The sequence below is a fragment of the Eublepharis macularius genome, chromosome 13 (genome assembly GCF_028583425.1).
Source record: "Eublepharis macularius isolate TG4126 chromosome 13, MPM_Emac_v1.0, whole genome shotgun sequence".
NCBI classification, from domain to species: Eukaryota; Metazoa; Chordata; class Lepidosauria; order Squamata; family Eublepharidae; genus Eublepharis; species Eublepharis macularius.
The window spans coordinates 44174895-44200683 of record NC_072802.1 but is presented as its reverse complement, the minus strand read 5'-3'; the positions used below and the strand labels follow the sequence as shown (position 1 = coordinate 44200683).

Sequence of the window (25789 nt, the reverse complement as noted above, 5' to 3'; positions counted from 1 at the left end):
TTTTATTTGGAATTCTTTATTCTGCGTGGGTGATTGACAGGGCTTAAATACATTCTCAGCCGGAAATTCTCATCTTCCGTCCTTAACTCCTGCTACGTAAGATGCTGTCCTCTACAGGAGGACAGCAGCAGGGATGGAGGAAGGGACCATACAGAGGGGTACACCACAACCCCCTCTTAACACTAGGGCTGGGACAGAAGCTACAAGGCTTCTGAGCAAGCCAGACGGAATCCCTTTGGCTCTGCCCCCCTATGCTCCTGCGGCCTTCTTGGGGGCCCCAGAGCTTCCATCTCTGCTTCTTCAACCTGAGGGACCACATCCTGTAAACCAATTCATGTGCCCTGGGTGTGTCTCATGGGGGTCCTGACTTGTTCTTTATCCAGTACAAACCAGGTCCAATTCCTGCCTGTACAGGGCTATGCCATCTTGGCTGCAGGACCGTTAACTCAACTGCCTTCCTTGAACTCCACCCCATATCTACCCTGACTGACCCCTGCTTATTGGTGTGCCTTTCAGTCCAAGAACAGAATCGACACCTCTTCTGTAACACAACCTACAGCAACCCACCCACCCCCAAGGTACAAGGCTGCCCCCTAAATGAACGGATTTTGCCAAGGGATCTTGCAACCATTTGTAGGGGAGCAAAGTCCCTCTCCGCCATGTTTTGAGCCCCATTGCATCCACACTATGCTACGACCCTCCTCCAGGGATTCTCCTCCTCTCCGCCAAGCTTGTCTTGGGCCTCACTCAGGTACAATGAAGACACTGCTGCCTGATCCAATCTGGAAAGAGGAGGAGGAGGGCACGGGAGGCAGCATATCGGAGATCAGAGTAAAGTCATGGGCTGGCATGGAAGCAAGGGATGAGTGAGCTGGCAGGGTAAGCTTGGCTGACCTGTGAAAGGGTTGAGATTTGGCACAGCAAGTGGCAAGGGCAGTGGGGGTAGCGTGGCCAGAGCAATGAGGAAATTGGCAGATGGAGGAAGGGTGCAGCTCATCCTCAAATCCAGGTTGCTTGGGTGAGATATACAGAGATGAATGGTGGTGGAAGGGCGTATCAAAAATACAAAAGGATCTTGTGGCTGGCTTTGGCCTGCTGCCCACCCCGAGTGAAGTCTGCTGGTTTCTCGGTTTGGCACAGGATGATGCTGGAGGGGCCCGCAGCGCAGCCGTAGCTGGCGAGTGTCTTTGTGGGTGTGTGTATGTGTGCACGCGTGTGTGTGTCTGTCTCACTGGCTTTATCAAGAACACTTAGTTTAAAATCTTTACAAAGGACCAAACACGGGCATCTCCGTTAGTGTTTAAAGAACTAAAGATCTGCTTTAAAAAACGTCTTTTGGAAAGAAACAACAGACAGAAATTTTCTCCGCAACACGAAGAGCATGGGGTAAGAGGTGGGGAGTAGGGGACCAGACAGTATCTGTTGGACCCAGCACCAAGTCCAGGCTCTCCAGAACCCACCACTGGAACTTATGCCAGACCACGCCTGTCCGGTGCTTCCTGGGCACAGTGCCAGCAATTCCAAGCAGTTGCCTCTCAAGATGACTTGGCCTGCAAGAGCAGTTCCTGTGGCACTTTGATTGGTAAATCTCTAGTGATGATGAGGGATGATGGGGGGGGGGCGCCCCTTGGATGGTCCCTGTTTGACCCCTTCATCCCCAAGCAGGGTCAACATGGCTCCAGGAGCCTCCTCCAGAACAGAAAGCCCCGAAGGCCCCAGATCTCCTCCTCCTGTGCAGTGTGTGGCTGGACTCAGGAGCAAAGCGTTGGATGGCTCTTGGAGCACAGTTATCCTCCTTTGCCCTTGCTAGGCTGTACTCTTTTGGGCCAGGATGGGTCCCGCTGCCCCCTGCTGGGCACCAGGAGAGTCAAAGCACTTGATACAAATGAAATCCCCAAAGAGCGAGCCGGAGGAGCGTGCCATGTCCGCCCCCACAGCGCCAGGTCCAGTGAGCGTGGAGTATGTGCATGGGAGTGCGGGGCGCTTGGGCAGCTATACCCGCGTTGTGGAGTGTGAATGTGGGAGCCCAGTATTGCTGAAGCTGGCCGCAAAGGTGTTGTATGGGTGTAAGGTCTGCAGACCCACCAGGGAGTTGGGGATCATGGTGATCGTATTGGGTGTCATGAGAGGAATGTCATCTGGTGACCGGCGCAGGGTGAGTGTGTAGTCGGGCAAGGCGGTAAGACGGAGAGCATCGTGGGGCGGCACAGCCTCACAATCCCCGTGGTGAGTCTGGTTAGCCTGCAGCGAGGGCATCTCCTCCTCCGGTGTGTGGCCAATGTCATTATTGGTGGTTGCACGCTGTGGGCTGGGCTGGCGATGGGTGTCCTGGCGGCGTTTGTCCTTGCGGTAATACAGCGCAGCAAAGGCCAAAACATTGAGGAAGAGCAGCGAGGCCCCCACAGCAATGGTGACGCTCAGCTCTGTTGAATAGTCACGAGGGTTCTCGACCAGCAGCGTGCCTGCCCCATCCTGCTCCGGATTCCACTTCTCCTGAGAACCCTCACTGGTGTAAGCAGTGGAGATGGCAGGCCGTTTGGTGCTCCAAGTCTTGCCGTTGGGCCGACGTGTGATATGCGAGTTCTGGGTAGTGTCAGGTGGCGGCACCTTGGTGGTGGTAGATGTGTAATGAAACATGTCATGCAGATTGTACAGGTGAGGGACCAGGTGTTTCCAGAAGGCAACCTTGGTGGCCCTGTAGTGGTCACGGACCCGTGGCTTGAGGCCAATATGCAGGTAGAGCTGGTCACGGGGATTATATTTGGACCAAGCCACCTCTTCAAAGCGGTTGGCCTTGGTATGGATGAATTTGGTGTCCTGGGGCACTGGCTTGTTGGGATCCCTGAGAGAAAGAGAAACAGAAAAAAAAACCCACATGCAGCAATGTTTGATGGCCAAGGTGGTGTAGTGGTTAGAGCTAGTCTTGGGGAGACCCAGATTCACATCCCCATTCTGCCATGGAAACTGGCTGGGTGACCTCGGGCCAGTCACTCTCTCTTGGCTTCACCGATCTCACAAGACTAAAAAAGTGGAGTGCAACATGAGGCCAGCCGCTTTGGGTCTTCATTGGCAGAAAGGAGGGATGTAAGAGAAGCAAATAAATAACAATCTGGTCCCCTAGAGGAAAGAAGGCCACTGCCCAAAGCAATAAAAATCCCAAAGGAAATACAAGCATATAAACTCTGCATGCTCAAGGTAACTAGAAGAAAAACAGACAGCATAATGCCGTTTTTGATGCAGCAGGTTTGGCTTCTAAAAACAAACTAGTTAATATAGATAATTTGAATGACAGACCCTAGAAATGGCTCTTTCATCTGAATCACCTAGTGGATATCCAGAAGTCTAATCTTGGGAACATACATGGAGGCCTATGTGATCTCTCAGCTCATATCTCATTTTAATCCCCAAGTGGCTTTTTGGAGACAGCAGGGCTATACCTCATTGGCAAATCGCTTTATATGTAGAAGGAGAGGAAAGACACAGCTTTGCTGTGGGGGTTCAGTTGTGCTGTGGCCCATCCTTTTAAAAAGATGGGGCTAGATGTGTGATTCTGCACAGGACTTGGCAGTGCAGAAGTGCTGGAGTGCACAGCCTGCACACCATACAAACCTGTTGCTGTTCTAGCTCTTATCCCCTCCTTCTCTTTAGTTGGATGCTGGATAGTACAGCCAGCTGGAGGAAGGTCAGCATCCCCTACTCCATAGCATCCCCTATGCAGTAGTTGAGACAGGCAGAATATAGAAGAGCTGGAGGAAGGGAACCTACCCCGTCTTGGCAAAATTAGTCCAGTAGGTCATGACCACAGCACTCAGCATGACATCATTCTTGGAGAAGTTGCAGGGAAAGAGGTCAGTGGGGCCGATCATGGGAATCCCAAAGACATAAGGCACCTCGTCCCCATGGGCAGCGTCAGACCAGGCTGGTTTCATGATGCTCTGGCAGTGGTGGTAGAAGGCATAGAAGTAAGTGGGGGAGCCATAGCGGGCATGGAGGTCAGCAGTCACTACGGACGGTTCCACCCACTGGTGGTCAGTGAAGAGAGCCACCAGTGTCTTGCGCCGCGTTTCAGGGTTGTCCCGGTCAGCCCAGTCAGTGTACATGAACTTGATAGTTTCACGCAGAGTGTCTTTGCCCTCAGGGTAGCCGTACAGGTTATCCACAAAGTTGGAAACAGAATAGTCGAAATCGCTGCCCGAGACCCCATTCTCTGGGTCCACTACTGCCTCTACGAACTTGAGGCCCTCGCCCTGATTAACACCCAGCATAATGTCATAGTTGAGAAACTCGCCTTGCTCCATCAGGATCTCTGGATCATCTGGGATGACATCTCCATCAATGACGGGCCCAAAGGCCACGTGGTAGCGTGCTGGCTGGATGTCCTGCTCCACTAGTTCCTTGGCGCTCTTCTTTCGCAAGCAGTCCACCATGTCCACTGTGTCCAGCACGTTGCAGCCCACCTTGTCAGCCAGCAAGCTGGTATATTTCACAGGTTGGTAGTTGACAGCCCAGCTTGACAGAGCTGAGCCGCTCTGGATAATGGCTCTCTGGAAAAGACCTGCAGGGGAAACACAGGCAACAGCAGACATGAACAGTCCATCAAGTTGAGCCTAACAAGCTCTCCCACAGACTGACACCCCATTTTCTTACCCACAGAGGGTGAACCATCAATCTTAGCCTCTGTAGGATACACAAAGCTTAGGCTGCCTGCAGGCCTCTTTGACCCATGGCTTTTCTGAGAAGCATAGACAGCTTCTCCTTCTGGTAAAGCATTCCAATAACTCAGAAAGAAAGAAGAAAAAGAGACTGTAAGGAAGAGCGAGACTTTACCCTATTCGCAGAACCGGGCCTTGCTGGATGCAGTGCATTCTGGGCCTGTGGCATTCGCATAAGCTTGCTCCACTGCCCATTAATTCCCCATCAGCGACCCCTACGCTCTGGCAAGGCTAAATCCCATTCCCACCCAAGCTGCCTGCCACTGTGAACAATCCAGTGAGGGAGAGCTGGCACAATCCTAGCCTCTCCAATGCAAGGCTGCTCAAGACTGGCAGCTTAGGGGTTAAGCCCGTGCCACTTAACCCTGCATATTCCAGCGAGCACAGTCCTTACTTCCTGCCCAGCTGGGCCCCCGCTTCGTGCCAATGTGGGCTCGGAGAGCAACACATTCCCCAGTGGCACAAAGAAGCCTTTTTGCTGGAGGGAACATGAGAGGCAGGGGACGCTGGGTCTAGGAAGCGGGCCCACAAAGGCCTTGGGGCTGGCAGAGGAATGCTGGGCCCAGAGCCAATGCCTCATCCAGGCGGCTTGTCCTTGGAATACAAAAAGGGCCCAGGAAATGCAGCCTCTGCAGCTGAGACAGGAGGAAGGGGGCAGGGGGCACTGTTCCCCCAGCAGCAAAAGGTCCAGGATCTTGGCCTCAGCTCCATGTACAGGTACCTCGCATAAGCAGAGGGTCATCGCTACTCATCCCACCACCCCAAATGAATGAACTACCCTTTTGCAAGCATGGGAGGAATATTTTTAGTTGGTTTCTGCAAAAAAAAACCCAGAAACAAAACCCAAATCTTAATCCAGCTGTGCAGTCCCTAACATTAACTGTTCCCGCCTATTTTCGCCTAGTCACGTGTGAAAAGTGGTGTGTGAAGAGGGGAGAATTAAGACAGAAGGATTGCTTTTCCAGGATCTTTTGCGAGTCTCAAGAGTACGCCAGAACCAGCCAATTCTAAGTAAGATTATGCACCTGAAGAAAGTAGCCCATACCTTCTGCAGTTCATCACATCTCATTCCAGTGAATGCAGGGTATGGTGGCTCATCTGTGCACTGGTAAGGCCTAGTTTCAGCTCTCATCTCAGCCACAAACTCACTTAAGCAAGCCACTTTCTCAGCCCCCAACTTCAACGCAGGATTAGTAATACCGGCCTGTTTTATTACAACATGACAATTACATGAAGTGTTTTGAGCACTCAGATCACTCTGCACATGGCACATTCTTCTCTTGCTCCAGGGTTCTTGGTGTGCAAAATAAGCACCTCCAGAAGCAAGCGGATCAGCAGTGAAGAGAATGAGCAATGAGCTGCGGAAGACCCTTGTTCAAATGTAAACTTAGCAAGGAATTCAATGGGTGGTCTTCTCCCTCATCCTCTACTCCCCTTCCAATATGGGAATGAAGGCTTTTGTAAAATGACTATTGTGTATATAATATACTACTTTAAACACTCAAAAAGCTAATGCCTCTTTCGTGTTCCTTGCCATGACTTATTGCTGCACACCCCACCCACCCCAGTTGCTCATTGAGCTGCCTGTATAAAACAGACCTCGTCTTTCTTTCCCTGCTTCAGCCACCTGCCCATTATACATCCTTAATCATCTGACCCTGAAAAGGTTTAAACCCTCCTCCTAGTGGCCACGCCCCTGTGGGAAGTCACCAGGATCCACTTGGAGCATGACAGGTGGTCAATAGGCATACAACACCTGTCCAGTATGGCAACACAGATCAGGAGACAACATTGGCCGTTTTCCCCCCATACCCTGGAAGTGCCGAGAGAACAGGTCCACCTGTCCACCTTGGCACGATCGTATCTTCTCCCCCCCAAAATAATCCATTAGCGTTAATAGTAGAGAACAGCACAAACACTCCCCCTCCCCCGTTCTTGCTTATCCACCAATTCCCAAGGCACTTGGTGCATTCCCTGTCTTGGTGCTTGTTTGCTGTGACTCATCTTGGGTCTTTGCCTGGCTGGATTTGGTCCTGACAGCTTTGTGCCATTCCAGTATGCACATCTTTAGTCACACGTACTGCTCTTCATTTCCTGTAAGTTTGCCTTTTCATTTTCAGGCTGTTAAAAATCTCCTTGAGCAACTGCTAGGGACTCATGGGATTCTTCTGGATTGTCCTTTGCATCAGAATGGCATGTGGGCGTGTCTCTGAAAATGTCTCTTTGAAGAACCGTCAGATGCCTCCAGATCTGCCCCCCCCCCCCACACACACACTTTGTTGTTCTGTGCACAGGAACCAATTCACCAGCACTCAGCCCACAGAAACAACCATTCTAGCACCCATGGGACCTCACACGGGCAGTTGATGCTCAGTGAAATTCTCCTTATTGCTCGGTAGGTCATGCATACCTTAGGATAATTTGATTGCCTATGTAATTTCTCTGTTCACATCCTATAAAATGATACATGCATCTCCCCCTCCCCCACCACACCCTTGCTGTTTTCCCACTAGTGAACAATAGGTGGTTGTTTCAGCTCTTGATGTAGCTGTTTGGTATTTTCCTGACTGGCTTATTTTGCTTGATAGAAGAAAACATCCCAGCTCGGCCACTTATATTCTACCCGCCCCCAAGGGCGTTCATTCCCTGTCCATTCACAAACGCTCAGAGGGCCACCTCCTCCCAGGGCCTTTTCTCTTCCATTGCTTGGCCCAGAGGGCCTGCATACTTCCCCCATCCCTGGGGGCTGCCGCGTGGCATGCATCTTCCTGCCGGGTTCATTTTTGAGCAAATGAAGGCTTAATTCCCTTCTTGAGCTACAGGCTTTTTAAAATAGGCTGCACAAGAGAAGTTTCCCTCCTACTGCACACTGGTTGGTTAACAAGCATCTATATGGCAGCTCCAGGGCTAGGCTTCCACTCTGCAGGCAGGAATGAAACTGTAGCTTTAATACGTTAGAGCAATGGAGGGAGAGGCTGCAATCCTGATATTGCTGAGCACGTGCAGTGTGCATGCAAGAGCTCCCACCTTCTCACAGCACACAAATGTATCACTCCCTCCCCAAGCATTCCAGAAGACCCTGGATTAATATAGCCATCTGCCCTTGCTGCACACTCATCTCATTAATTCAGCTTCCATTTATATATTCCACCAACACACACACATCTCTGAAGATCCCCCTTAGCAAGAGACACATTCTTGGGTACGGAAACAAGAATGTACTTGTCCTCCCACTTGCAAGCCTGCTGTTAAGTGTAAAACACAGGAACGTATGAAGCTGCCTTACACTGAGTCAATCTGTTGGTCTAGATAGCCCAGAGCTGTGGCTGGCAACAGCTCTCCAGCAGAGGAAGGTTTCTTTCAGGTCAGCTATGCAAGAGACCATGGGGACAGATTGAACCCAGGTCCTTGTGCATGCAAAGCAGCAGTGGTTTCATGATGATGATATCGCTCTCTTGAACAGCCAACTTTGTTGGGCAGGGGCATTGCATGAAGGTAGCACAAGGGCCCACTCGCAGGCAAGCAGGGGCTTCCCTAAGTATGCAGAAAAAATCAGTTGCAAATTTAAAAAAGAACACTACCACCACCCTCCCCACACCAACCTGATCAGGACGACTGAGCACATACACTGTCTTTTGAACTTTGAAAGCACCTGGGAGTCAAGTAAAGGACGGGGAGGGGGAATGAGGGAAAATGGAAAATTGGTTTGCTTAAGCTCTTGTGAGCATGTAACATCTTGAGGGGGAGGCTCGGGTTATGAGGAAGGAAGCTTTTGCAATCATTTATCCCTCTGCAATTCCTTGCAGGTCCCCAATTTGTGTTCCTTGCTGCTAAGCCATGGACCCTGCCCGTAAAACTTCCTCTTCCGTAGCCCATGCTTCATACATAGTAATGACCAACATCCTGCACCTACTCTCTCATCTTCAGCAGCAACCTATCTGAGGCTCTTCAGGGACACCTACAATCACCCAGGGCAATATAAAAGGAGGGGCGCCTTTGCTGGAGGAGGGAAGGCGTCTTTTGCTCTATTCCCCTCTGGCTGCTGAGCCACCAATCTCATATACGTCAATGAAGCAATGGAATCAAGAAGACTGAAGTATGATCAGCTTCTGGTTTAGACAATTTCAACACTAAGGGAAATTTTAAAATGCTCTTGAATGGTGAGGGGCATTGTTGAGAAAGATAGGTTGCTTTTTTCCTAACTTTTTAGTCATTTAAAAAGGGTTCTACAATCTCTTATTCAGTTAAGTGGATAAATGCTCTGCCTTGACTGCATTAAATAAACAAAGCTAAGCAAAGCATTGAGGGGCAGGCCTTGTATAACATTACCAATGAGGTCACTGGCACTGTCCAATATGGGTCAGTGATGTTTGCACACACTTCAGTGGTAATTGTGCTGAGAGAGTGCCAGCAAGGAGGAAACTGGGTCTAGCTGGTGCCTACATTATGCCTGATGACTCAATCATGAATCCAGTCTGCCGTTTTTTGATGGCACCAGTATCATCCTGTCTACCTAGCCAAAGTTCCTTTTGCTCAGAAAACTGGGTTCCCTCCAGTCTTAAGAAGCATTTTTTTTCTGGCCTAGGATTTATATGCAGGTCAGAGAGCACATTACAACGGATTACAACTCCTGGGTACAGCATGAGTCAGCTCTACAGGTCTTTGTCCACAGCTTCTTTAGCTACAGATGGGAACTTCCACCCCCTGTACAAAGTCGCTTGGAATGGGTGGCTATGCCCTTCTGCTTGGCATGTGCAAAGAACCAGAAGCATCTCGCAGTGGGCTTGTCCTGCAGCGTGTATCGTTAGGTTTGAAAAATGCCTCTGCATCAGGTTTAACCCCTCTTGGCCTTTTGCCATTTCATGGGCTATCAAGTTGCTTCCCATCATTGCAACTGACTTCCCCCCTTAGGCCAGTTACACAGCTGCCAGTTCTTAGCACTGTGCTTCTATCCTTCCAGATACAGTTGTGGCTGCCCTATGCCGTGACAGTTTCTTATGCTCCCCTCAACTAATGCCTGATGGGAGTTTGATGCTATCCAACCACTTAAGCCACCCTCTTGCCTGGTTTTTGTTTTGCTACATAAAAAGCCATCTCCCTGTCCATCAACCCTTTCCTGGACCACTCAGGCTGGGGATGCACTATTTTGCATGTAGAGTTTGGGCTTCAGTCTCCTAAGAATTGTCCTTATTAAACACACACATTCTTTTTTTTACAAGACATCCAAAAAAGCAACATGCTAACTCTGAAGCTGCAGCTCAATTCGGACAAGACAGAAGATGAAGAAAGCCTTGATGCCCTTTGGATCCTTCCTTGCTGTCTGCAGAAATACATTGGGATAGTAGCACAGAACATCTTCCCTTCCGTTGCAACTTATTTGTAAGTTATCCTCTCTTCTGGACTCAGCTGATCTGTAAACCCATGTCTGGACTATTGCTCTGGGCTCACTAAGTGGCTGCCCTTGAAAAAAACTTGGATGCTTTAGTTAGTGCAAACTGTAATTTGCTTATGGGTATTAGGCATCATTAGCATTTTACACTAGTATTATAAACAGCTGCTGGCTATCAGTTTGCTTCCAAGTTCAGTTAAGTGCTGTTTTGCACCTGTAAAAAACTTCACACCCTGACCTACGTATCTGAGGGACCACCTGTCCTGCTATCTGTCTATGTGCCCACTTAGACCTTTCCACCAATTGTTTTTATCTGTCACCTTGACCCAGCAGCATCCACATGGCATTGGTGTCACTATCATTGCACTATAGCAATAATTTGCAATGGGATTTCCCTGTGTGGACAAGAGAATCCACTTGTGAACGAATAGTCTAGTATAATGATACTGTAATACCCACCAGAATGTGGATGCAGCCGAGAACACCCCTCACAAAGGACACAGCAATTTCTACTTTGCGGGATGAATAGAAAGTCTCCTCCCCAATGGTATAGAAGACAATTTTGCTCTGAAGGTCCTTTGAGTACTGCTGTTTTTAATGGCTAATGTTCCTATGAGTGGGATCAGTCAAGGTCTTGTATTTCTAGGACAAACTTTATATTGTTTTTAGCTGTGTTTTAATGATTCGTTTTGTGCTTTTATTGAAATCTCTGTGGTAAGTTGCCTTGATAGGAAATGGGAAAGGCAGAAGATGAGCTGCAGCTCAGTGGCAAAGTGTCTTCTTTGCATGCAGAAGGTCCCAGGTGCAATCCTCAGCATCTCCATTTAAAAAGATCTTGATGGGAAAGACCTCTGCCTGGGACTTCTGCTGTCAGCTGGAGTAGGCCAGGGGGGGTCCAACCTTTTAAAGAGTGCGAGCATCTTTGGAATTCTGACACAGGGTAGTGGGCTCAATATGCCATAGGAGGTGAAGAAAAAAAAAAACAAAATGTCAGGGAACGAGGTTATGTGTATCTCTAATAGTAACTCTTCAACATGTTAAAGCAGAAGCTGTTTAACAAGATGACTTTGAATCTGCACAGCCAACCAGAAGCCCTGCTGGGCACAATCCTTGCCTGGCCCTGCCCACTTTCTAAAACACTTGGTGGGCCCCAGGAAAGTTGTTGGCAGGTGCCATGTCACCCACAGGCACCATATTGGGGACCCCTCGAGTAGACAATATTGTGTTGACAGCCCAATGGTCTGACTCAGTATAAGGCGGCTTCATGTGTACATTTTTTCAAAATAAATACATACATTCTTAACTCTTCTTTTGTCCCTCCTCTGCCTCCGTACTGGAGTCTTTTAATTTTTTAACATACGTTACAAAACAAAGCGTGGGGGGCATTGGGACCACTGCACTACTTCAACTAGATTCCTTGTTAATTTCATCTGCTATCTGGGAAATAAACTCAGACATTTCATGAGCCCAGAACAGTTAATTCACAGTACTTCATTATCTCCCCCAACCTTGGGGAACACTTTTCAACAGCTCATGTATTGCAAGAGTATGGGTGCAGATGCAAACAAGAAAAAAATCATTAAAAACAAAACAAAGCCCTGGATCCTGAAATTCCAGCAGGACCAAATGCATCCAAATGGCAAATGCACACAGATAAGTGCCAGCTTACATAACCTGGCTTTCAGTGTGGAATGAACAGAGAAACCCAGGAATCTTTTTTTGGGGGGTGGGAGGTTACCCTCTTTCCTGCCACTCCACCACCCCTGGCAGATACACCACTAGCAAATTGTGGGGATGGTTGCTTTCTTACCTTCAGAGTGGTGCGACAGGGTGAGCAAGCTAACACAGGAGGCGCCAATGCCGGAGCCAAAGACAGTGATGCGCAAGGGGTCACCACCAAAGAAGACAATGTTTTCACTGATCCAACGCAGTGCCTGGATTTGGTCAAGGAGCCCATAGTTGCCCTTGGCTGCCTGGTCCCCAGTGCTCAGGAACCCTGTGAGCAAGCGGAGGGTAGTCATGTGAGGGTCACCATCTCCAAGGTGACTCAGGCCTATCCCCATCCTCCATCATTCCACACAGGGCATGGGTCCCCCCAAGATAAGGCCCCATAGAATCTGTCAGCAGTCACTTAAAATTACCTCAGGAGTACAGCTCATCTAGTTGGAACCCTAAAATACAGGAAAGGCTGGGGCACAAGCAGGTCCCTCAGCAGACTGGTTAAGTCCTTTGAAGGTCCAAGATGATGGAAAGGATCTGGCCCAGTTCAGGCTGACTATTTGAACCAGCCGCGAAGGAAGAAGGGTATCACCTTTACAGAAAATGTTTGTGGAGTATAATGGACAAGCTACACCATTGGCTCAGTTGGCTACTTTCTGCACCTGCCCAGCTACTCATGGCATCTTGACTGATCATCATAAGCACAAATTTCCATCTTGCTCAACCTATATTCCAAAGGTTTGCAGTGGGTGAAGCCATTTAAAGCATAATTGCTACAGGCAAGGATAGAAAGCAGAGGGCAGAATGTACATCAAGTACTCAGTGTAAGAACAAACTCCACTGGGACACCTCCCTTCATTATGGGAGTTTTGAGACACTTGATAATGTTTCATACTTTATGCATTTTGAATTTCTACTTTGTTCCAAGCTTCTTTCAATAATGTCTAGTAAAAGGGCATATACATTTTTAAATGAATAAACAGAACACAAGAAGCTGAGGCCAGCCGGGCACTCCTTCCTTCTAATGTACAGGCCCTCCAGAGCGGAGAATCAAAGCTGCTTCGGAGTTGGGCCATTTCCTTGAGGGTTCCCAATCCAGACTAAGAACAATGCAACAAATTGCCGCCAAGCACAGTTAAGAGCTCTCCGGCACCCACAAAGCCAGAATTTCAGTCACAGTTAGAAACGGGCACAGCCCTTGCTCTGCCACTGAGGCAGCTTTCTGGCACAAGACCAGGATTCAGGGGAGGGAGAAAGCAGAGAATGTTGCAGGACAGAATGGCAAAAGACCCCTCCAGCAAAATGGACAGACTCTGTCATGGGTGAGAAAAGCCTGTCCTCACAGTCCACTCTGGGAAACAGCTGAGGTTTGTCCTTGAGGACTGGGAATGCTGCCCCGTGGTGCTCGCCTATCTGTTTCCAGAAGCAGTGTGGCTGCACCCTTGTGAGGACATGGAATACTCCCGTTGGTGCAGCTCATTAGCGCCACTTGCCAGGCAGCACAGGAGGAGGAGACGGGTAAACATGGTTATTCAATATTTAACCGCAGATCAATATTTGTTCTCCACTGTGCCAGGACGTGCAAATGAAACAGAATTCCTAAGAAGGGAACACAGCCCAGCTGCTCAGCTTGACTTTGGTAAGGGGCAGAATTATGCTGGAGGTAAGGCGTAAGCTGGTAAGAGTGAAGCATGAAGGAGCCCTAGTGAGGAAATGATCACATACACACAGGAGAGGTGGGGAATTAACATAATTGAGCCAATTCTCAACAGGCACACAAATGTCTTGGTTATGTCAGCACAAGCCAACACTGAAAAACCAAAGAGGGGCAAAACTCATGTCTCCCAGCATGCTCACAGATAACTTTTTGGGATGTGAGGAGGGTCCATCAAGACAGCATAGGGGTTTGACTGGAGAGGAAGTTGGGGGTGCAGAGTTTTACTCACTCTTGTGCACAGCAGAGCACAGACTTTCTTTTCTCCCTCCACTAACCCAAACTCCTTTTTATAGCTAGCCTGCTCCAAATGTGGAAAGGGAACGAGATACAGAATGAAGGACTGCATCTGATCCTCCAAAGGAACACCTCCAGGATCCATGCATTCTTCAACAGCATTCCCACTGCATGAAGACTATAAGGTAGGCCACTCAACTCTGTGGGCCAGCCAGGATTGCCTACCCTGCTCATGGAGCTGTGGGTCAAAGCAGCTCCAGTGATGTTGCCAACCTTCGGGTGGTGCCTGGTGATCCTCCCAAAACTGCAACTGATCTCCAGACCACAGATATCAGTTTCCCTGGAGAAAATGGCTGCTTTGGAGTGGACTCTATAGCATTATACCCTGCTGAGTCCCTTCCCCAAACCCTGCCCCTCCAGGCTCCACTTCCAAATATCCAGGAATTTCCCAACCCAGAATTGGCAACCCCATGCCACCCACTACCAACAACTCCAACCCTGCACCTCCAATCCAACACGCCTTTTGGGCTTCATACCAAGCACTCCAACTCGGTAGTTGAGGGTGATGACAATGACGTTGCCGTAGCTGGCCAGCACACTGCCGTCAATCATGTTTCCTGTTCCTTCCATGTACGAGCCACCATGGATGTACACCATTACCGGCTTGGCTCCACTGTCTCGGATGTCTGCAAGGGGAGAAGCTAGAGAGAGGACTCTGACAGAACTCCGTAGTTACCTCCAGCCCACTGGGGCCATTTGTGGGCAGTTCCTGGCAAGGGATGGGGGAAGTCTGGTCCAGCTCCACTCATAGCACGCACACACGCCCACCTGCCCGCGCACGTGCGCACACGCGCACACACACACACACACACACGGAACCCAGCCAACGGAGACCCAAGGCCATTGCTCAGCCCAGGAATTTCCAACCTCTTGGGGGTAAGCACAGCTCCCTCCCCACACAGCAAGGCAGCCAATGTGAGAAGACCCTGAGGGCCTGCAGGCGTCGTGGGCCAGTCAACATCCCACTTTCAAGCCAGGCCCAGTGGAAGAATGCAGCCAACACTGGTCAGCAGAGACTACAGACTCAGGGCCAAGGTGGCACCTCAGGAAGTTTTTACCATTGTGTTTCCTGTAGGGAGGTGTGAAGTGGCTGGAAAAACTGACCCGGTCGAGGACACCCCCACCCCCATGTTCTCCCCTCTAGAAGATTGCAGTCTTGAGATGTTCCTGCCAACAGATGCATAAGAGGAGTGGGGTGGGGGTAGGTTATGGGGGACACAGAGACACTGCCCCCTCTTGCTGGGTAAGTACATAGGAAGGGTAGGAAGAGATAGGTATGCTGTAGGTCTTGGAGAGGGCAGAAAAGGGCTGAAGGAATTGGGCTACCACCTTTCCCCCTCAAACTCCTCTGTCCAGATGCCTGCCAGCAAGAGACTCTTTTTGGTTTGCACCAGCTGGTTCCTGCCTTGCTCAGTCTTCATCTCTCTCTCTTTCTCTTTCTCTTCCCCTCCCTTTTAGCAGCTGCCCCTGAAGAACGACATACCTGCTCAGGGCAGCCTAAACTGGCAAGAGGTTTTCTATGTGCCTTCCCCCTCATTCATCAGTTCTGCTTCTACTCCACAGTACCAAGTGCGCCCATTTCAGCAGCACTGCCTAGTCCAAGCTTTCAAGGTTGCCAGGGTGAGCCAGGGTCACCAGACCCCATTCACAGAAAACTGTGCCCTGCAAGGCAGAGTGGGAAGCAGCCAGGTCCACACTGTAGGACACCCCAAGCAGACTTTTAATCTATAGGGAGAAGGTGCTATCACATTTTGCACAAGATCCTAGGAAAGCCCAGTAAAACCCTGAAGTTGGGCACCAAAACAACCCATGTGGGTGTACCCAGACACCCATCCCTGACATCCCCAGTGGCCCAGCAGAGCCAAAAGGTGGTGGCATTAGCAGAGGAGCAGCGGCATGCATCTCTCCGCACAGACAAGCACACTAGCTAATTACACACCACAATATTTAAAGAGTAGAAGGGACTCCAGTAAGATCATGCCTCGAAGGGATTAGAGGAGGATCTATAGCAAAGAGCTGGAAAATAATGTCAAAGCATCACCACCCCTGGCCACCAGCAACTCCTAAGGAGTCCAGCCTCTGCCCTCTTGTCCACCTGCAACTTCAGGAAGGTCCCGATCTTCTAGCAGGTTAGGGAGGCTATGGTCAAAGCTTCTCAAAAGCAAAGTGAGGACTTGTGTTGTTATTGCTGGATGCAGAAGGCTGGCCCTAAGCAGATCCTGTGAAAATCCACCAACATAAACATTAGTCAGAACTACAAACCCATCGAATCAAAGTGTCCCTCCCCTTGCCCTCTCCCCAAGCCCAGTTCAAGCTATGAAGCTGCCTGTGCTCAGTGGAACTTGCATCCAAGCCCTTCACTCCATCAAGGCAGAAGGTGGCCAAAAGAGAAGTAAACTAGAAACCCCTTGTGGGATCATGTGGCTATCAGTCCACCACTACCCGCCCCCACTTTCAACAAAGGGTTCCTAAGATGGATCAAACAGTTAATGATCTCCTGAACTGATAAAATGACTCAATTACCTAATAATGTAATTACCTGGTCCCTCCCCAGTTCCTGTTAAGCAGACATGTTTCCAGCAAAAACTCAAAGTCTCTCTACACGAAATGGTGCATGTTCATCAAGTGTAGGGAGACACATTAGCCAGGAAGCATAGTTTAAAAAGACAGAGCCTTAGAGGGTTTATTAATTTCATCTTTGCCTCCCCAAAGGCTCTGTCAATTTCACCTCTCCAGTCTAAAGCTGTGTGGGATCACAACCAGAGGGCAGCAAGGAATGGAAATGAGCTGGAGCTGCCTTCCAGAGCCAGGCTTGGACCTGGAGAGGTAGTAATGGGCTGAAGTTTCCCTCCTGGCATTTCACAGCCCTTTCACCCAGCTCTGGTGTATAGCAAAGCCTTTGCCCTGCCACGGGCTCCGTCTTTTTAAACTAGCCTTCTCAGCTATCACTGCATCTCCTGACGTGTTCTTCACCAGTCAGATGAGAGTCTCTGATTCCCAGTGCATGGGGGCTGATTTGGATCAGGACCATGGTGTGCAGGTGTGTGTGTGTGGGGGGGGGGGAAGGTCCTGTCTCCTTCCTGTGCCACTAGCCTCACATGACATGGGTCCTGGAAAGGCAGTATTTGCCCCACTGGGGAAACTTGTGTATAGCAATATTATTATATTTCCCTGATGGAGCAAACAGTGGTTCCCTGGGGTCATTTCAAGTTAGGAAAAAGGCACTGGAGAGGAGAAGCTTAAGCCCATAAGATCTTTATGGCAAGACCTAGCAAGAGCGCCTCCTGTAACTATCCTGGCCACTTCTCTAGAATCTTAAAGGGGAAAGAGCACAGAAAGGATTTCTTGTGTTCTCAGTTCAACATCAGCATATAAACCTGAGCAGAAGCTATTTTGGTTTTCAGGGGCAAAAATGACAAAACCATGAGGAATCCCACTGCTCCCACAATGCTTGCTGCCTGTAACGTGAACAGGTGAAAGATACCAGCACGGGCCAAAGATGCAAGCCTAACAGCCTTCTGTTCTCTTACAACACTGCATAAGGGCTTTTGTTAAACAACCTCTTCTTCTGACCCCTCCAGGCTGCAGAATGTTCCCACTTGGTTTTCCTTCCTTAGATTCTGGGACACAAGGGAGACAGAAGGAGCCCTACAGCAACCCCTGGCTGATGTCTCAGAGCCCTGACTGGGGTTGGGAAACCTGGAAATTTGCTCCAGGGATGAACCAGATGCCCTGGCTCTTCTCTAATGCTTGTGAATCAAGCTTAAGGAAAACTTAGGCCAGACATGTGCAAAACAGCAATGATTTGTAAGGGCTACTCCTGGCATATTCTGCATTCACAGTTTCTTGAAATGGGTCTGGGCGGCATTTGCCAAGAGTTCTTAAATAACTAAAATCAGCCTCCTTGAAGATCCTGAAAGACTGGAAATAAGCAAATTTCATGCCAATTTTTAAAAGGGAGTTTCAAAGGGTAGGAAGCAAATTATAGACTGTTTCCCCTAATGTTTGTCTCAGGTAAATTGGCGCAAACCATTATCAAAGATAGAATTATTAATTATATAGAAGAACATGAGCATAGAAGTAAGAAGCAAATTCTATGCTAGGGATAATTAGGAAAGAGATTGAAAATAAAGCCAGTATTGTAATGGCCTTGTAGAGAGATCTATGGTGCAGAAGATGTGTTTGGAATAATTGTGCACATTTCATGTTTTCTCCATCTGAAGAAGGTTATGGTAGAACTGGACCCAATGCAGAAAAAGGAAACCAAAACAATTATGAGGAAAGGCTTAAGAATCTGTGGTGTTTTAGTTTACATATTAAAAAGAGACAATGAAAGGAAAACATTAGAGATCTATACAATTACACATGGTGTGCCAAAAGTGGATACAGAGAACGTTTTCTTCTTCTCCCAGAATGCTAGATTCAGGGCAAACAAAAGAAAGTGCTCCACACAACTGATTTATGGAATTAACTACTAGAAGATATGGTCATGGCCACTAGCTTAGATGGGCTTTTAAAGATTAGACAAACTAATGGAAGATATTCTATTGCTGCCTTTTAGATATGTTGGATAAATGGTACTTCCATGTTCAGAGGCAATGTACCACTTGCTGGGCGGGTGGGGGTGGGGGGTTGACAGCAAGGCTTTTATTGCCTTCAGGCTCTGTAGGCCTTATGGAAACATCTGAGTGTCCATTGTGGGAAACAGCATGCTGAACTCAATGAACTTTTGATTGATCCCCAAAGGCTCTTCTCAAGTTCTGGGGCTGCTTTTCATATTAACATGATAGGGCTTTTTATGCCCTCTTCGTGTGGCAGCTGATCAACCACTTCAAACAATTCTGGAATGCTCTTCCTATGTAAACGTAATGTCCATCAATCCAGAGAGAGATGCGTATCTCTTGTTATACTGATGGGAGGGGGGAGCGAGTTCCTATGTATTCTTTAAGAAAAAGTCAACACCCAATGAGTGGGCTGCTGCTCGCACCCCTCCCCCATGGTTCCATTTGAGGACAGCTCCCTGGCACCACGGGTAACAAATCCATGATACCTGCTTACATCTTGGCTCTCCCTAGCAGGTTCATGGACTAAACTGCTGAAAAGGTAATTGCAAGAAAATCTAAACTATTCCATATGAATGTATCCTCCTAACAAGTCAGCCCTTGACCCAGCATCCAAGAGAAAGAGCAGGTCATTTTGTAATTCAGATACATCCAAGGGCTTGGCAGTAACTCACAGGCTAGGGGGGTGCCCTGAGGCTGTCTTTGACCTCATCAACACCCTCATCAGTACAGTGCGCAGTCATGCCAAGGACGCCTTCCTCAGCCTCTCTGAGGGGCTGCCCAATCAGCCCATTCCCTTTTCAAGACAACGTCGTCTCTCCTTCTAGAGGTTTTCTCCAATGGAGAGAAGAACTGCTTTCCTATCACACCTGCTGGCAGGAGAAAGAAGGGCTGCCTGCCAGCCCCACCCCTCAGGATCAGCAATGCCTTGCAGGACCCATGCAGCCGCCCCTTCTGCCAGCAACACTGAGCAGGCACAGACCAGCTCTGCATCCAAAAGGGAACACGGTGTACCTGAGGGCACAGCTGCTAAATCTAGGGAGAGGTGAGTAGGCACAGTACAGTGCAGAAACAGACTCCCCCCTTCCAGGGCTTAGCCTAATTCCCAAGAGTGGCTGAGAAAGAGAGAGAGAGAAAGCATGAGCAAGAAGAGACATTTCACTGAAAGCTGGTTCTCCTTGGGCCTAGACTGCCCCCTTACCACATGCATGCCCCCTACAAGCTAGCAGGCACCTTGACCTTTGGGATCCCAGACCCACCGTGTGTGCTGGAGACAGGAAATCCAGAAGGAGAACCTACTTTTGTCCAAACAGTTCCTCTCTGATGACTGGTGGGGAAGAAGACTGTAGGGAAAGTCTGAACCGGGTGCCGCTTGCCTTGCTTTACTGCCTGCTCACCCTACTACCAAGAGCCCAGCCCATTCCCCCAAGCGAGACAAGGCCAGCAAGCCCCTAAGTGACCATACCACTGCTCTGTGCCCCCTTCCCCCTCTCCCCAAGCCCACGAGGCTTAACGAGGGTCACAGTGCCCTTCCCATGCAGCCGCTCAGTAGCACAAGGAGACAGAGAGACACAAAGAGCTGGGGACTTCCTGGGATGGCAGCAAATGGAGAGCGCGCATGAGAGAGCGTGAGAGAGCAGGTTCATGCAGCGACAGCCACCTGGCGCACACAAATACCTTCATCTTCATCCCCGTCATTATCCGCTAAGTCCTCGCCCTGTTTCTTAGCGCTGGAGCCTGGGGACCAAACACGAGGAGACAGAACAAAAAAAGAAAGAGAAGAAAGAAAAACAAAAACAGGAAGAAGAAAAAAAGAAAACAAAAGAGAATTCAAAAATAGCATGATTGCAGAGAAGGTGGGCACGTTACCTGAGCAGTGCTCGGGATCCGCTAAGCATAAACTTGCCCCTCTGACCTTCAAAAGCAGCACTGGGGTGGGGACTATCCACAGCATCTTCCCTTCCCCCATTCCTGGGGGTCAGGTAGCAGAGGGGAAAGGAAGGGAAAGCCTTGCAGGATGCCCTTCTAGAAGGCAGGCCTGAGGGAAGTGGGAGCCAGAACCCAAGGGGCTCTCCAACAGCCAACCTGCTGCCCTCCTTTTCCTGTAGAGGAAATGCCAGGATTGGCAGCCAAGGTCCGGATGGCACCTTGACAAAGCCTTCCACAGCTTCCAAGAAACTGAACCTAAGGAACTGTCACAGTCCTTGGGGAGGCGGCATGGAGTGGTGATTTATGGGCAGTAGAGCACACTGCCTTGTGGTCAGGCTGGGGAGCTACATGCACTCAGAGTGACTATTTACTTGCATACATGTGGCAGGAAGAAGAGGAGAGATGACCCAACCCTTATCTTCCCATTGCTTCAGGGTTTGGACACTGTACATGCACAATTCCAGTTTGTGTGTGTGAACCTCCCTGGGGCGTACATGTGTGTCTGCACATCAGCGTGAGCATGCTCACATGCATGTAGCAATAGTGGGCTATCCTAGCAAGGGTCAGAAGGTCCAGCATTCCCACTTCTCCAGGGTCTCTGTCCATTTTATCATGATGCACCATTTGGGTGCTGGTAATGCTGGGACCAGATGGCACTTGGACTGGGGGGGGCAGGGGCACATGGAATCTGCCACCCCAAAAAAGCATTTAAGTTGCTATCCCTTCAAGCAAGGCAGACAAATTACTATATCTAAGAGAAATAGCAAAGGACAAGCTGCTCCTCCAGGCTGGTACCTGGCAAGTTAGGATATGGTTCTTGGCAAGTGGATGCTCACAATGCTAAGAATGGCTTTGAAGCTTGAGCGCCTCTCTTCTGAACATTTTTCATGCACTGTAGAAAGCTGTGTGAGAAGCAATTGTACATCCTAATCAGCATGGCCCCTTCATTCAACCTCTGTGCTTTTTTCTGGGGGTGGGGGCCATGTTTGACTTCACCCCTAGAAGAGCACCTCACACAGACCCATTCCCTAGCTTCTTTCTCCTGCACTAGCCCAAACTTTCTGGACATGGAAGCAAAAATGGCTCTGCCTTGCAGGCCTATCATGGGCAGGGCAGACAGGAGGTAGCTGAGAGCGGACCTCTGGTTGTTTTCATCTTGTGGCAATGCTTTGCTAGATTAAGGTAAGTTGAAGGACATTCAGAGAAGAGCTGATATCGCAGAAGAGCCATGGCCAAGTACAATCAGTGAGGTTTCTATCCAGAACTAACCTACCGTTGTCAACTTGCAGGGACCGGTGACCTCCCCCTTTTCAGGAAGACAGAAGGCAGTGCAAGGCCTGGACCTCTAGGTTTAAACATCCATGTAAGAGCAGAGGCCAATATCCATCCCCAACACACACACACACACACACACACACACACAGGTCATGGTGATTTCAGCCCCGCTATCCTGGCCGAAGGAGGCCATCTACGCCAACTTGCATATGGGCTTTGAAACAAACCATGATGATTCTTCAGGCTGCAGACAGTCCAAGCCAGAAACAGGCCAGGGCGACACCAGTGGTGCTTCATTACCTTTCCTTTTCCAGAAAGCTGCAAAAGAAGGGCTGTCCATTGGCCCCCAAAGTCTGCATGACTCATCCCACACAAGGGGACCTGCGCAGGAGTGGTCACCAGGCAGGCAATAAAACTCCACAAAGTCGGAGGGAAGGAGATAGGCTGGGGTGAGAACAAAGCCCTGCCTGGACCAAACAAAGCTCTCCTGTCTCTGCTCACTCAGATTCCAGGCCTGCACGGTAACCATGGAAACCAAAGCAGACTCTGTATTTCCCATTCAGAAGCCCAGAATCCACCCCCTTCTGTCCGACTCCTACCATTGCCGGGGACAACGTCACCCTCTTCCCTCCTCTGCTCACTACCCCCACCCCAGGTTGGAATTGCAGAGGCAGTAGAATCCGTGGGAGGTGACAATGGTTTGCTTCCCTCCCCCACCTTCACCCTCCCTCCTCAGATCTCCACACCCACCCACAAGCTGTGCCAGTGCATGGGTCTGCGTGCTAACTCCAGAAGGCCAAGGAAATACAGGAATTTGTTCTCAAAGCTTGCCGCGCACAACAGAGAAAGAGAGCCATGCCAGGGGACTGGCATTTTGATGGGCTGATGCTATGGTGGTGGTGCTGTCTCTCCAAGACTCAGCCACTTTGAGCCGGCCCAAGATGAGGAACAGCAAAGGAGAGGCAGTGGCTGTATGGGCAGAGACAGACAAGCAGGGCCCCAGGTCTGTGCAACCTGGCCAAGGATGGATTGACACTGTTAAGAGCTTTCTGGTCTATTTCCAGCAGTGACATCCAAAGCACTAGGAAGGCCAGAGGAAGCCAGAAGTCTTGTAAAGATTGTGTGACACCCTCCCACCCATCATTATATGGTCCAAGGACCTCAAGAACTCGACATCCAGAAGGGTCTGTGTGCATACTGGAGGGTGCATACCCTCTTTGGGAATAGGCAGAAGAAAATGCAGTGCCAGGAGCTATGGTGAACACCTTTACCCTCCCCAAATGTGAATGTTTCTTCTGACTTTGGACAGAGAAGCTGACCGATTGATTACAGATAATGTAAGGTGGATGCATCCCTCCCACGTAGCTGAAGTGTGTGTGTGTGTGTCTGTCTGTCTCTCTGTCTGAATGCAACTCACGTAGGGGATGACTCTTTAAACAGCTCTCCTGGATACTCTGATTTTGGCAGATTTTGTTGGGTAAGTGCAACCAGAAAGCTGTTTAGCTGGCACAGGACTTCTTTGTTTTTCCAGTTTGCTGACTGATAAGCAAGATATGCAAATCTTTTTAAAAAAATCTTTCCAGAACAGAACACATGAGAACAAAGAGTACAGGAAGCAAAGTGAGTGCTTTGGACAGTCCTGAGCCATTAAGAAGGCTTCTGCCAGGCCCCGCAGTCTGAAAATTTAGTTAGCCAAGATGCAAGAATCTGAATTGTACCCTACCTCCAAGGAGCTGAGGGCGGCTCACATAGTTCTCTCTTCCTCTAGTCTGTCTTAACAACCACCCTGGGAAGTAAGGATGGATATGAGTGTATGATTGGTCCATGAGCTTCAGAGACAAGAGAGGATTTGACACCAGGTCTCCACTAGTTCTAGGCCAACACTAACCACTGCACTGCACTGCACTGGGTCTCATGGTGTTCACTGTCCACCCCTAAAAAGGTGAAGGTACAAACCCTCCCTCATGCACTAACCTCTTTCTTCCTTCCTATTTTGTTCTCCATCCTGAGTCTCTGTGAGAAAGAGGGAATATAAATGAAATAAGTACAGAAATAAATCAATGTGGAGGAAACCTATTTCTCTTGTTCCTCTGTGTATGTGTGTGCACATGGGCATACACGCCTGCCCTCAAAGAAGCAAATGACTCTCTTGTGAGGCTCACAGATGTACACGGGAAGCACATCTCTCCTCTGTGTGTCTGTGCGTGCCTCCCCTCCCCACTTTTTCCTACAGGCAAACAAAGAAGCCATTTTGAAAAAACCTGAACAAACAACCAAGCCATCTTGGGACAGCTTGGCCACTGGCCCTATCTTGTAATAAGAACTTATACACTGTTTGCAGTTGTAGGACAAGATGTTATTTGGGGCCACCCCATCTCTCTGCAGAACACATAGTTACCTACTGGCCACTTTAATCATGTACTTGGGAAAAACGAACCCACTCACCCCACTTAGGGGCATCTAACTGTTTCCTAGCTCCAGAAGAGTTAGCCGTGTTAGTCTGTAGTCACAAAATAGTAAAGAGTCCAGTAGCACCTTTAAGACTAACCAACTTTATTGTGGTGTAAGCTTTCGAGAACCACAGTTCTCTTCATCAGATGCATCTGACGAAGAGAACTATGGTTCTCAAAAGCTTACGCTACAATAAAGTTGGTTAGTCTTAAAGGTGTTCCTGGACTTTTTACTATTTTGCTAACTGTTTCCTGAAGAATCCAGCTTCCAGTAGGAATGCTTACTTTTAAAAAATGCTCTCTTATAAACCTCTAAAGAAAAACCAGTCTTTGCAGCCACTTCATCCCTTCAAGATAAAGAGGGGCTGCACCAATTTGGCTTCCTTTATAACATTTTTTAAAAACTCATTAGTCACTTCCAACCCAAGTCTCTCCCCTCACCCAATCCTATCTCAGTAGGAGTCAATGGGCAATTAAATGTTCTCATAATGAAAATAAATCATCATATGCTGATGAGTTGTCACTTTCCCTCTCTCTTGTCAAAGTGTTCACATTACCAGATGGATCACACTGCAAGAACAATTAGTGGCACAGAGAAATGACCACACCTCTCGGATCTAGCTTGAGAGGGACGAGGTTTCTGCATCCAGGAGTATCTCCATGCATGAGCCTGAGCGCATGGGTAGCAGTGCCAAAGTTACTATGTGCAACAGGCAATCATGTAGCTTATCTTTCTGCGATGTGGTCCTTGCCCTCTGCCCTAAGGCTACAGTTCCCCCCAAGAAAATTACTTGGAATTCAAGCCTCGCTCATCTGAACAGGGTCTCCTACAGGTGCCACCCCGTACATGGGCTTTCTCTGTGGTGGCCCCTACACTGTGGAACAGCCTGCCTGAGGAGGTCAGGAGAGCCCCAACACTCCTAGCTTTCTGCAAAGGATACAAAACCAAATTATTCAAAAAGGCTTTTGTACTGTAGGGAAGGGCTCTCAGATGCTTTGCTAAAGAGTTAAGAACCATAGACTTCACCACTATATTGCCTTACATACTACCTGTTGTCTTAAAGATGTGCTCCTATGAGCTACTTGTGCTTCATGTGGTCTAATGTCAGCCCTAGAATTGCTTATGTTCTGTTTCAACATTTCTTCAATTCTGTATTGGATTCTCACTAATGCTGTGTCTTGTAAACTTGTATTTATTTACCCTATGGCATTGTTTATAGAAATGTCCTTGAAACTGACTGTACTAATCTCACACTGTGTAATCCGCCTTGAGTCTCACTGAGAAAGGTGGACTATAAATGACATAAATAAATAAATAAATATGTAAATAAATAAATAAATAATCAAGTATGGTGTACATTTAAGGACCCCAAAAGGGATACCGTAATTATTCTGCAAACTTGCTTCCTACACCTGTGAATCCAAGAATAGTAACATGCCTGGAAATGAGGTTCAGGCTTTTGGATAACCTAAACTTTATCCTGTGGCACCCAAAGGAGTCTTCTTAGGTCCCTTCACTGCTTTGAGGCTACACCTGTCTGATCACAACTGATGGGCCCGTCCAAGAAACTTAAACTGTGAGCCTCCACTCCAACTTGGTTGAAGGGTAATGGAAATATCCTGACAGTATTTTTTACCCAAGCATTCTCCATCTGGAAGCTGGCACTCCATCATTAAAGCTGAGTTAAGCCCTTGCCAAGTAGGAAGGAACATGGTGTGCAAGCTATTCTGGAGCTTTGTGG

At 48.8% G+C, this 25789-nt stretch overlaps 1 protein-coding gene across 3 annotated transcripts in view; it reads right to left on the bottom strand.

The window, feature by feature from the left end:
- Nucleotides 1–25789, bottom strand: part of NLGN3 (neuroligin 3) — a 46788-nt gene continuing 20999 nt past the window's right edge. Inside the window, exons 4-9 of one of the 3 annotated variants that reach the window (XM_054996290.1) lie at nucleotides 23572–23610; nucleotides 20071–20130; nucleotides 14308–14457; nucleotides 11912–12097; nucleotides 3766–4555; nucleotides 1–2842 (exon numbers count right to left, since the gene is read on the bottom strand). In XM_054996290.1, coding sequence (XP_054852265.1) covers nucleotides 1993–2842; nucleotides 3766–4555; nucleotides 11912–12097; nucleotides 14308–14457; nucleotides 20071–20130; nucleotides 23572–23610 — 2075 coding nt within the window. In that variant the 3' untranslated portion in view covers nucleotides 1–1992. The remainder of the gene's footprint in view (nucleotides 2843–3765; nucleotides 4556–11911; nucleotides 12098–14307; nucleotides 14458–20070; nucleotides 20131–23571; nucleotides 23611–25789) is intronic. The other 2 variants (XM_054996291.1, XM_054996292.1) reach the window with 2 other exon arrangements.